The following is a 13,136-nucleotide window of genomic DNA, read 5'->3' as shown; positions in this document are numbered from 1 at the left end:
TCTATCAGGGCACAGTTCTTTTACCCCAATACATTTGTACATTTATTGAATGACCTTTGAAAATTTGGGTACAAAAAATCATACTCTACAACTTGAGGTCAAGTTTTGCACTATGATTGTTTAATTGAGGCTATTGGACTATGCCATTGGGACGAGGCCATTGTGGTCCATAGTGACTGCATATATGGTAATGTGAAACTTAAACATTATGAGATATGTAACATGTATTCAGATTTAGCATGTATGAGCCAAGAGTTGCCAAAATTGACATATGTGGTGTCATCAAGCAAAATCAGTCTAAAGTCGAGCATATTCAATTTTCAGTTTTTTTACATGGTTGTAATTTGTTGAAATTGGCTAAATTTTGCAGAAAACCCCATTGAAATTGAACATTTAGTTCCAAAGATATGAACAGCTATAGTGTTCCCAAAACAATGCAACAAAATAAATTATTGTCTTTGTTTGACTATATCTGAAAATCAATATATCCGACTTCCAACTGATTTTGCTTGATCACATCACATATATTTTCAATATTATATACATTAAAGTTAATAACAAAATGATTCAAAGACCAAAGGTCAGTCACAATGTATGCATACGAACATTACTAGGCAATTTTTTTCAATCATGGATGAGAATAGCTATTGAAGTCTTTTCATTCCATGTGCTAACTTTTGATTTTGGTAGATTGCTGTAGGTATTGTATTCTGAGTATCATAGGGGATATTTTGTGCAAGATTCTGAAAATACCAACTGAACTGCGATGAACTTTCTTGATATTTTGCTTCAACAAATTCCCAAATGATGCTTTTAAAGAAATTCTGTTAAAAATCAATGAAATGTTGGAAATGGAATAACAAATACACAACCAGGGGTGTCTATTCTTCCAGAAAATTGAAATTATTCCCTCACCGTACGGCGCGGTTTCACATCCGTCCCTAGATTCTTCCCCATCTGAGATCCCCAAAATGGACCCAAAGGGAAAATTTCAGGCAGGTTGCTATCTACATGTACTTTTCCTTATTTTCTTCCCTTCCCTGCCTGAATAGAGGTTTGTTGTCAGACCCAAAAACTTCTTTATACACTGTTAGGCTAAGTTGTGAGTTGTTCTCTTCTAATCTGTCTTCTCTAAAAACATCAAATTCTTTCATAGATGGTACAGTCTGGACACTGAACCATTGCATCTTGGACTAATGGTTCAAAGGGAAGACAGGCTGGCAAACACCTCTAGGCTCTTTATTATTTTCAGAGCTAGCTGTGATTTATTATATACAGGGGTGTGAGAGTTCAGCTTTTTTGTTTTGATTTTCAGCTTTTTTTTTGTACAGTACACTTACTCTGTACAAAAGTATCAGATCCTCCCAAATTGCAGCTTTTTGCTACATGTAGGTGTTTTAGCTTTTTGCTAACTGTTTTCAGCCTTACAGCTCTTTTATATATGTGGTGACTCACATGCCCCTGATTTATAAAGCCTTAGAACTAAAATTCTTCTGTAGCAGAGTTCGGAGATTGCCACTGAACTATTGTATCTAGGCCTAGGGAAGGATAATCAAGGATTTGGATCTGAAGCTGAGGTTTTTAAACTAATTGGTGGTTCTGTCTTCCCTTAGAATCCCAAATGCTTCCCTAGCAGATGTCCAAACTAAGAAGAAAATTGATTTTGTGTGAAATAAGCAAAGCAGAGCTCCCTTAATTTTTGTATGCATTATTACCTATAGTATGACCACTAGTCACTATTGCCCAGGCAGGGAAGAATTACTGACCCAACTTTTCCCTGTTATATGCTTAAGTCCATGGTTTCCCTCAAAATAATTATTTTTTGGATGGGAATGGGTAAAAGCCAAGGGACCACTACATGTATGCTAATTCTATGTACCCATTATAATTCTTCCCTAAATGACACTTGATGAATTCACCTACCCTGTAGAGCAGTCACTGCCAGCCAGTGACCATCTATTTCATTCCAAAAATAGCCATAAACATAATAATACATGTTCCAGTTATACATTTTCCCCCAAATTAGTTAATTTTATTTTTAATCTTCCTTGAATCCTGTTGACTTTCTTCTGTTTTTCCCCTCTATTTTTTTTCTATTTCAAAATGTAAAATTCTTCCCCCAAGGGGTAAAATTATTCCCTCCCCTTTGGGGGCGATTAACGGAAGAATAGACGCCCCTGTACACAACACGTACATCATTTTTAATATACAAATGTGGTAATCTGGCCTACATTCCTACATTAATTATACAGGAGAGTGTTTTTTTTATCCTAGGAAATGATTCTGGTTTTAAAAAAATACCCAAATATTCTCCAGTTAAGAATAGCTAAATTAAAGTGCATAAATGGTGAGCATATCCATAAACATTGAATAGTCTAAGCTAATGGCCCAGTCACTTGAAGTGTTCTGGTTTGATGCATTTACTTTAGACATAATTTTTTTTTAATATAATGCCATTAACTTTTATATTCCTTATACATGTACCGTATTCATTCCAATAAGCACCCATACCCCAATAAGTGCCCACCCAGAGTATTTTCAATTTGTTTAAGGGTACATTTAATGTTGAAGTGACTAAATAGATGTTGATGTACAGTGAAATAGCTTGAGGATTTGAAGTCCTGTGTAAACTTGCAGTACATTTACTGCATCAGAAATTGAAAAGCTACTAGAACGTCTCGGGACCCTATTATAACGTAGGTAAATTTGTCTGTAATAAACAGCCCTATGAAAAAATTAGGTAAACCAGGTAAAAAATAAACGCCCACCCAAAATACCTGGGCGCTTATTGCAAAGAATACGATATATATTATTATAGATGAAGAATGGTGCTGGTAGCCAAGCATTGTTTGCATGGGTGGGGGGCGGCACTTTTGAAGGTGGGTCAATAGGCCCTTTTCTGCAGTCGAATGAATATCTGATATGACTCCCCTTTTATAAGTACTATCCGATGACCACCCTTAGTCCAGCTACTCTGATACTATATTCGAGAGGCGTTGTGGTTTCAAGTTGTGAACAGGGCTACGTTCTAACATACCCAATAACCAGCATTTTGTCTACACTTTTATCATCAATATGCCAAAACATTAATAATGCAGACACTTTCAAATTAATATCTTGTTTCAGCAAATTTGTTTTGCAAATTTGGGAAAAAAATAGAATTTTGCTCAATTGTTTCAAAATTTTCTACCCATGAACCCTTTTTTCAAACTTCATATGACCCCCTTTTTCTAAATTGTGTATCAAATGGCCCCTTCTTTTTTTTGTTTTTACCCAATGACTCTCCTTTTAATAACATTTATAGACGATAGATTATACATTTATAATGCCCTCTTCTTTCATTTGTTTATATACCCAATGACTCCCCTTTTAATAACAGTTCTAAGCGACAGGCCCCTACTTCCCTAACCCGGGATATCCATCACTTCAAATTTTGAGTACACCCCCCCCCCCTCCCCTCACGGACCATCAGAACCAAACAACTCCATGCTCATGGTTCATGGTGTATTTAAGTGTTCTGGTTTGATAAATTACTCTAGACAGATACCTGCCTATTAAACTTTAATACATCCTTATCCTCATACACTCTAATTGGTAGGGCAGGTGTTGTATGCATTCAGCACAATGTAGTTTGGGGAAGAACCATACTAGCCAAGTATTTCCTTATGACTTCCATATTAAATAGATACATGAATGTAACTGTCATGTGTCGGTACATTAAACTTAAAAGGGACAATCAGTCAAGTCATGTGTACCTAAAATTGATCCAAATTCAGATTTTTGCATTATAAATCAATGGAATGTTCAAGCTAAATGTGCAAATAAATGGTGCGAATGTAAAAATAAAGAGAAATCTGATATTAAGTAGGATATCAAAGAAGAAAATATGTGGATAATTTAATTAATATTGATTTATACAATGTAAGTGAAAATGTCAAATTTATAATACAATATGAGTTGGTATTGCAATGTTTTGTGACACAAATATGAGCTATTAGGCCAAAAAAAAAAAAAAAATTGTTGTGTTGCCCTCAAGTGGAAAAATGGGAAATTTGGGTAGGACGGTCGGATTATTATTTTTTTTTTTTTTTTTTTTAAACCTTCAGTTTTTAAAAATCCCTCAAATATTAAATAATGCTTGTTCAATTAGGGACATTTGTCAATTTTGACTTCTGGATACCTGTTAGACAACAATTAAAGACTAGTCTTACAATAAAATATTAATTTTAAGTGAAAAATTGCGACCCTGATTTTTCAGGATTTAGGGTAGAACGGTTGAGGGCAACACAACAATATTTTTTTTTTGGCCTTATAACCAAATTTACTTTTACAGCAACCCTGCCCTGGCCAACAGCAGTTCCTGTCCCCCTCAAAACCAGGGTTGTTGATTTTTTTTTCTAAGTTACCAGACTACAGTTCAGACTATGATCACTATCTCACATAGCGCAAGAAAGACAAACCACAAAAGTCCAGTGACCGCGCCCAAAATTTTTTTTTTTTTTTCAGGAGGGGCGGTTAGTGGATTTTTGTGGTTAATCTTCTTGAGCGATTAGAAAATATAGTTGATATACATGTACTAAGAAAAAACAGGTCCTACTCATCAGACTATCAAAACGCCTGCCACACATGTGCCTTTTTTTTTGCCTGTTGCTAAAGAAGCACCACACAAGGTCCCATCCTGTAGACTATATGCCAAAGTTACCTCATACCTCACCATCGCATCATCTATATTACGCAACCATTCCTGATAATATGCACCATCTACATTATGATCAATTTAAAGACCCATTATTTAAGTGATTTGCTCATCCGGACGATTATGGTACCTTTGTAATTGTCATGTGCTAACATATCCTGCTTGTGGTTCAGCCGAAAGCCATGTATTAAAGACAAAATAAGACATTTTACATGAATCTGTAATTTATATACTTCATCAATGCTGCTGTTTTCTTTGCTTTTTGCCAAATTTTTCATTTAAAAAAAACCAAATGACAATTTGAATGAATGACTTATCCTTCACTTTTAAAAGCAATTTATAAACATGCAATTTTAATTTTTTACCATTTCGTTGGTATCACTGAATGGGACTTTCAGTGTTGATTTAGTCACTGCCCAGCTGATGCAATATCCTCAAATTTGTGTTTTATTTTTTCATTTATTTATTTATCTTTTGGTTCTTTTCTATTCTCTTGTGAAATGTTTCTTCACAATAAATGATGCAAATATTCTGTGGCAGGTGGCAGTTGTTCCTCATGACATTCAGTGGTTACCAAGAAGGCAACATGTTTCAGGAAACTGCCGGAAATTGACTGAATAAAAAGAGTATGGCTGAAGGTTAGTGATGACTACATAGCACTGCATAAAGTTGATCTGAAGCTAGTAATACAATCTGTCTAATAAATGTACATGTATGAGGCTTGTTTATGACTGAAATGTCCATTTTTCTAATTTTGAGATAATTTGGGCAAAAGAAGATAGATCTGTGAATCACAGGTGACAGGTGTTGTCTGTTTCACATGAATTCTCTATTTAGCTGTTATATTTGCTTCATGTAAACAATATGCTTGACCAAAAACAATTGACACCAAATGACCCCTAGATACTAAATGACCTCTGACCCAAAAGTCATGAACACCTAGATGAGGAACCTACACCTAGATGAGGAACCTGCACCCAAGGAGCATCAGCATATCACTACACTAGTTAGGCCTAAAAAAAAAAAAATTGTTTGATTGGCGTAACCTGACCGACCCTAAAAATAGGCCCGACCCTAGACTTTTTTTCTTATTTTTTGCAAAAAATGAATAAAAAAAAAAAAAAAAGATTAAAAAAAAAAAATTTTCAGCTTAAAATGTGTGTGTAAAAAAAAAAAAATTGCCGACCGACCTACCCTAATTTTTTTTTCATGTTACGCCAATCAAACCATTTTATTTTAGGCCTTACATCAAAATCCAGTGGGAGAATCAGCATTTTGAAAAATTTGGAAAGTGACAACAGAACTACAATACTTCACTACTCATAGAAACTTGTGTGCAATTTAAGGCCTGCTACAGTATGTCCACTTAGAAGTACAAACCAAATCTGTGGCATCGCGGGCCGATGCTTTGCGTCACACGCGAGCGCGACGCGACGCGCAAAGAGCGTGGTGCACAAATCGCGCAGCAGTTGGCGCGCCAAAGAAGCATTGCACTGAAATAATTATTCGCATACCTCCAGTTTCCGAGGTCTATTTACTTTGTACTTCTATGTGGACAGACTATAAGAATACCACTGAGTACATGTACTACACGATTTTGGAGGCCAAAAATATGCACTTCTATTTTCCACTTTTTTTTTGGTCGATTTTTTAAATTTCTTTTTTTTTGTGTGCAAATTTGGAGAGTCCCTGAGGCTGGACCTAGCTATCCATATGCTGAAATCATTTCTGGTTGATAACGCAATTGCGTATTCTTAGCAGCCTTTCAGAAGCAATATAATTCATGTAATTGGAACCTTAACCTAAATATTTATGATGACCCCAAATGACCCCTAGATTACCTTTGACCCCAAATTCTTGTAATTAGTACTTTTTAGTAGGTTTCTGTAAAACTTTTGGTCTCAAAATAAGTTCCCTAAAGACCCTAATTTTCACTCCAATTTAATTTCATAAAGAACTCCCATCATCCTTTAAAAAAATACCCAAATTTTAATTGAAACATGCATTTTTTTTACTATTCATGTCTGGAAATATTGACTATATTACCACAGTACAGTAACTCACCTTGCTACCACACTAACATTTGCTACATTGCCTTCCTCAATATCCCCATCACCAATCTGAGAGTCTTGAGCTGATAATAATGTACTTCTGTAAGTGAAAAGAAAACACAAAATTAGCTTTTCATATATTACACATTACACAATACGGTAATAATGTTTTCTGTTTTAAAACATGGTTTAATATTATGCCGCCTGTATGACCAGGCCTCGAAATAAGCCAGAATTTCTGAGGGCCATTTGGGCCCTTGATCTTAAATGTTTCAGGGCCCTCACAAATTTGTGTGGGCCCAAATTCTGGGCCATTGGTGAACCCCACAAAAAAGGGAGAAAAATTGACACAAATTTTGCGGGCCATTTGGGCCCCCTGGATGTATCTTTTGCGGGCCCTCACTGATTTTCGGGGGCTGAGGACCCTTGGGGCCCTCCTTATTTCGAGCCCTGTGTATGACCCTGATTATTGAGGATGTAAACAACTACAAATTAAAAGTAAGTGACACAGTTATCTCTTTTAAAAATTACATTTGCCACTGGGTTTGGGTCACTGAAATTCCAGTGTAGTAATTGGATTCCTTGCCCCTATATAATATACATAACTTTTGTTACCAGTGTGTTATTAGTTTTTGAGAAAAGTGCAAAAATAGTCACAAATTTATCGAAGGGTGTAGTACCCCCTGAAGTACTACATAAAAACAAAAGACAGTCCTGATGAAAACCTCTGGAAGGATATACTATTATTTTAATCTACCAGTACTATTTAGCCTACCAAGCCTACTTAAAAAACAAACGGAGAATACATTAAAGATCATCATCTTTTTGGACAAAAGAGTGTATCGATAGTAAACAAATCTCAAGAAAGCGTAGCATTCCTCTCGGTACCAGTATATTATTACTGTGAGTTATTACTCCCAAAGTCCCAATTAATCAATCCTTGGACAAATTGAGATTGCAATTAACTCTCACAGCAATTGTATCTGATAAAATCAATTAGAAAATAATTTACCACCTCCTATACTGTCTTATCAATACAATTAGTTAATGGACCATTTTCTCAGAACAACATCTGTGTAAATAAAATTAATTAGGCATCATCATATTGCTATGGTGATTAATGTACATCCTCTGTTTAACTGTCTTAACAGTAAATAAGGCTGTTTAGCTAATGGGATGAATACAAATTTATGGATTTTTATCTTACATGTAAGTGACATTCACAGATTTTGTGGGACCAGTAGTCAAGTGATGATTTAAAAAAGAAAAAATTTGGTTGCATGATTTTTACAAAATGTTAATTGCGATGATAGAGGTTATATCAAAATGATTAATTTGTTCTCCATCTGTTTGCTGGTGTTGATGTAAAGTCTGCTGTTTTTTCCAAACCCACCAATGGAATGGATCCTCTTGAAATGACCAGATCAGTGGCGGTGCCAGGAAATTTTTCGGGGAGCATTAGGGGGGCAAAGTGAATTTTAGGGGGAAATCAACCAATTTTGCGCAAAATTACCACAAAAAGTGGAACTTTTTGTAATTTTGGGTTTTTTTCTGGGGGGCAACAGGGGGCAAGAGTTCTGACTTGGGGCATTTACCCCCCGTGGCACCGCCACTGGTCAAGACTTTTTATATGCTTTGTTTATAAAAAACAGTCTGGTCATTTAGTAGATTCAATGGTGTGTTTGCAAGAGGCAGGCTTTAAAAAAAACATAAAAGGATGGAGAACAACCATTTTGATACAGCCTGTATACGGTTATGTGGTTTTGATGTAAATATCAGTTGATATTGAAAAGAACATTTATTTGGTCCATTGGGTTTCAAATATATCCTCATTCTGTATAGCTCTTTTGTTACAGTGTCCTATTGATTGAGATAGGTTACCACTCAGCTAAAAATAGCATTATATAGCAATATTGAATTTGAAGTGGATTATTTAAGGGACAAACTTGTAGGTTTTTAAAATTAAATATCATCCTGATCCTCTGAAAATCCCTCTAGGAATAGGACCTACATGTACAATCAACAAAATTAATAGTTGGCACATCTTGACAATATGTTGGAACTCTTGATAGTTTAGTGAAATTAGTATAACTGGCTCATGCATTCTTGTATTATGGGGTCCAATGGTGTGACATACAGTCAAATTTTCAAAATTGAATATTAATGTCAAAAGTTAGCTTAAATTGAGTGGAATTATATACTCTTTCAAAATCTGCAAAATATTTTCAACGATGATTGCCCAGAAATCTGTACGAAGCACATAACTGTGGAGAAATCACTCTAAAATGTCGCGCATCACCGAACACCAAACATGTTTTAACCCCTGCTAAACAAAAATATAAATGCCAAAATGGCTAAAAAGTTGCAAGTTAAATGTGGTTTAGGAGCTATAAATGTAAAAATAAAATAACATTATAAGAAGTTGCTGTAACCTTCAAAACAGCATATTTGCATTTTGGTCAAAATACATGGTCAAAAATTGACCCAAAAGTTAATTATTGGGCCTGTTTTGTACAATTTCTGTCAGTTTAGATTAAAAGTTGCCATTTTTATGTGGGGCCAGCACAAGTGTGGCATAATAGATAAGTGGATGACTTTCTATAACATCAATTTTGTGCACATGAGAGAATTTAAGGTGCCCAGTGGTGTACAGCATAACTGGACACCAAAATATTTGGTGTCCAGTTATGACTGACAATAACAAGCTATCTGTAATTATGTCATACTTTGAAAAGTGTATTTGACCTGCAAATTTATCTAAACATATCACACTGTTGTTTTAAGTATTCATTGTTTATCAGATACCCAATTTTTAAAAATTATGACATATTATTCATTTTCATGTGTCGGTCATAACTCGGTGTCCAGTTAGTCGTACAATATCCAGCTTTAACTTTAATTCAACTTATTTTGCAATTTCCATTTGTCAGTCATATATATTTTAAACATGTCATAATATATCATTTGAAGTATTTGTTGTTTACAAATTACCCCATTTTCAAAAAATATAGCACATTTTGCATTTTTACATGTCGGTCATAACGTCACGCATAACGCGGACACCAAAATACGTACTTTGCGTAAGCGCTGTCTTTGTTAACAGATGTTTTGTCGCTAACATTTCTTTCATAATACAATTTTAGTATACATCCTATTCACTCAATAAGACCAAAAAAAATAAGCAATGGTCATATATAAATGAAACTAACAGGCAACCAGATGTAGATGATCTTTTTTGTCACAAGTGGTGTCCATGATTTTCGAGACCTTACATGTAATAAAAATTAAAAATAGCTGTTAACAATTTCTTTCTTGAAAGTTTTTAGTAATAACCCACTTGTTTTGTATAAAAAATTACAAATAGGCCAAATACCTGTTACAGTTTTCAAAATTCAGGGCAAATTATGTGTCGGTCATAACCGGACACCATTGGACCCCATAATACAAGAATGAGCCACATGATGAGAAGTACATACCTTCTCCTTTCCCCTTCCCTCCCCTCAATCAATGTTGGGGAGACTGGAGAGCCCAATGGAAAAAGTGCTTTCATCAACATTGAACTGGGGAGAGGGGTGGCAATTTACATTTAGTATGCCAGACTGTAGCAACATTAATTTCTTTGATTCAGTAGGACTAATACCACAGCATTAAATTGATGGTTTATGTAAATTGTGTGGCGATGCAAGTTCAATTTCAAGCACCGGTAGAGTCTCTATTTTTCTAGTGAAATAATTAAACTTTAAATTCCCCTGGGCAAAGAACTAGCTGCTTTAGTCTTGGCATGGTTACCTGTGCAAGAACTTGAGAAGCTTATCCAGGCTGTGATGGTTTATTGTGATATTTTTAGGTGTAGAGGACTAACTACATTTTGACCACATAGGACAACATAGTCCTGACTAGAGTGTACCGATTACATTTTGACCACTAGCTGTGCCGCTGGACCTCTGAAACCCCTACCCATATTTTTAAGGATTATTTATTTTACCTACAAAAAGGCTGGTTAGACAGTTTTTGACCATTTTTTTCTTTAAAAAAATGTGACCCATTTAGAGCAGCACAATCCCGTAATGTACACCTATGTACGCAATTCAAGTTACGGTGAATACCCCCGGGTTGTGAGGGGCATACCGAGTATGTACACAAAATAATGATGCATGGTGTAGCCCACCACAGAATAAACACCAAAAACAGAGTTTTTACGCCCAGCGCAAAATCTCCACAATTTTGGTGTTTCTCCGAAATTGGTGTTAACTTCATAACTCAATATTGACCAGGCATGATTGCGAGAACCATCAATTACTAGCACGCATGCATGTATCAAGTCATTGTGCAAATTAACTGCCCCCCTCCCACATACATGTAAATGCCCATACCCCCCTGGCTAGAAAAAACTTAGAATAAAACTCAACTCAAGAGAAAAAAGTTTCATATCAATACTAACCTACCCCTCCTTCCCAAATAAACAAATTAGGAAACAGTCCCGGGTGGCAAACGTCAGTATCGTCCACTCCCTATTTTTACTCACCCTCTCCTCCCTTTCCCTAAACATCTTTTTCCCTCTCCTTTCCCTTCGTTTTCCCCCTCTCCTTCCCCTTTCCTTCTCCTCCCCCTTTCTCTTCTCGGACTTCTTTTAGAATACCCTACCACTGTAGATTTTCAATGGGGGTCTTATATGAATGACCCATACACATAATACTGTGAATGTAAAAAATGGTAGGGTATTCTAAAAGATAGCCCTCTTCTCTTTCCCCTTCTTTCTCTTATATTCTCCCTTCTTCTCGTCCCCAGTTTCCCGCTTCTTCATCCCCCATTTTAGCGTTCGAGGGGGCAATCTGCCCCCGCTGGCTACGCTACTGCATTGAACTGTTTAACCTGCATTTTTCCCCTCCCAATTCATTTTTCCCTTCCCTTAAATTCTTTTTTGGATTTAGTAGGGCGGTCTTAGGTGCTTGTTCACTCCAGCCATTCACTGGACTTTTCAAAAAAAAGTTTTGTTCCTTTTATGATATTGTGTAATTTTTAATGTATAACTTGTGCAATATTATATTTTTGTAATTCTGTGCCAGTGCATCTGTGCATGAGTGATAAGTGTTATAAATAAATAAATTCATTCATTCATTAATTTTCCCCAATCATTGACATAATTTCTTAATCTTACCGACTGGTTTGATGTGAAATTCCTGAATATGCTAAATTCCTTGGTGGCAATTTGCGCTTTCCTTTTTGACTATCTGATGCTGTGGTACTTGCCGATGTAAGACCAAAACTTCTTTGAGTACTACCATCGAGAATACTCAGGTCTTCTTCATCTTCTTGAGGGGAATCGGCCAAATCATATTCATCCGTTGATGAATCCATTGCAATGCATGAATGTTATTTCACTTCACTTTCTAATCTTCAGTCAGACTTCCTTGCAAAAGTGTGTCATTTTGCAAGCAAAAAACATAACATACATGTACTCCGAAAACAAGTCATAAGCTCAGATAAATATGAAGTATGTGTGTTTGACAGAAAGGTGTCAAATCAAGCAAAAATGGTAGCCGAATTCAACATCATTGCAAGAAGAGTCCCGTTGCTACGGTGTGCCCTACTGCGACCCTGTGATACGGCATTGTAACGGCAATGGATCGATGCACACGAGTGAAAGGGGAAGACACAACAACAAACACTTATGAAAAGGCCAAAGATCAAAGGATGATCGATTTACATTCCACGAACACGCTTCAAATGAGGGCGGATTCCTTTAGGAATAATTGACCCAGACAGGATCAAACTTAGGGCAAGAACCCAAGCTTGATTTTGATGCAATGCAAATTTCCATACTATCTGCAATAGAGCTTGTAATGATGTTGTTTCTTCAACTTTCTGGTGATTCTCATCGTCTCAATCGCTCCGTGTCGCGCTTCGCCCGCCTGTACGCGTGCTAAGCTAAAACAAAACGACTACTTGCGAAATTAATTAATTGACAAGTTTTCTAAATAGGGAAGTCGTCAGAGTTTCTTCGTCAGCAAACCGGCGGTTCCTGGGCCGGCCGAATACGAACTTTTATGAGTTGGAGGCAAGTAATATAAAGTAGCCTAAACTATTCGCACAGTTGATATTTAGGCCTACTCGTCGAAATTCTTAGACATTTCGTGATCCATAACCTCATCCCCCACTTTTCTTTGAAAAAAAAATGAGATTTTTATACGGGAATTGGGGGGGCTATCATTTTCTCCGGAAGGGGAGTCCCAAATATAGGCCCTCTTGGGTCATACATTTTTTGGAAAGAAAAAAAGGGGGATCATACAATTTTTCATGATGACCAAAATGTAGGGAGTCCCGGGAGGAGTCACAAGATCAGTGACCACAGATAGTGTGTTTATTTTATTTTTATTTTATTCAAAAGA

At 36.2% G+C, this 13,136-nt stretch overlaps 1 protein-coding gene across 1 annotated transcript in view; it reads right to left on the bottom strand.

Annotated features, from left to right (window-relative positions):
- Positions 1 to 12,528, bottom strand: part of LOC140165113 (uncharacterized) — a 36,740-nt gene extending 24,212 nt beyond the window's left edge. Inside the window, exons 1-2 of the mRNA XM_072188544.1 lie at positions 11,906 to 12,528; positions 6,761 to 6,847 (exon numbers count right to left, since the gene is read on the bottom strand). Of these exons, the coding sequence (XP_072044645.1) occupies positions 6,761 to 6,847; positions 11,906 to 12,105 (287 nt within the window). The 5' untranslated portion in view covers positions 12,106 to 12,528. The remainder of the gene's footprint in view (positions 1 to 6,760; positions 6,848 to 11,905) is intronic.
- Between the last annotated feature and the right edge of the window lie 608 nt (positions 12,529 to 13,136).

This window comes from Amphiura filiformis, chromosome 11 (genome assembly GCF_039555335.1).
Source record: "Amphiura filiformis chromosome 11, Afil_fr2py, whole genome shotgun sequence".
Classification (NCBI taxonomy): domain Eukaryota; kingdom Metazoa; phylum Echinodermata; class Ophiuroidea; order Amphilepidida; family Amphiuridae; genus Amphiura; species Amphiura filiformis.
This window is presented reverse-complemented; position numbering and strand designations above follow the sequence as displayed.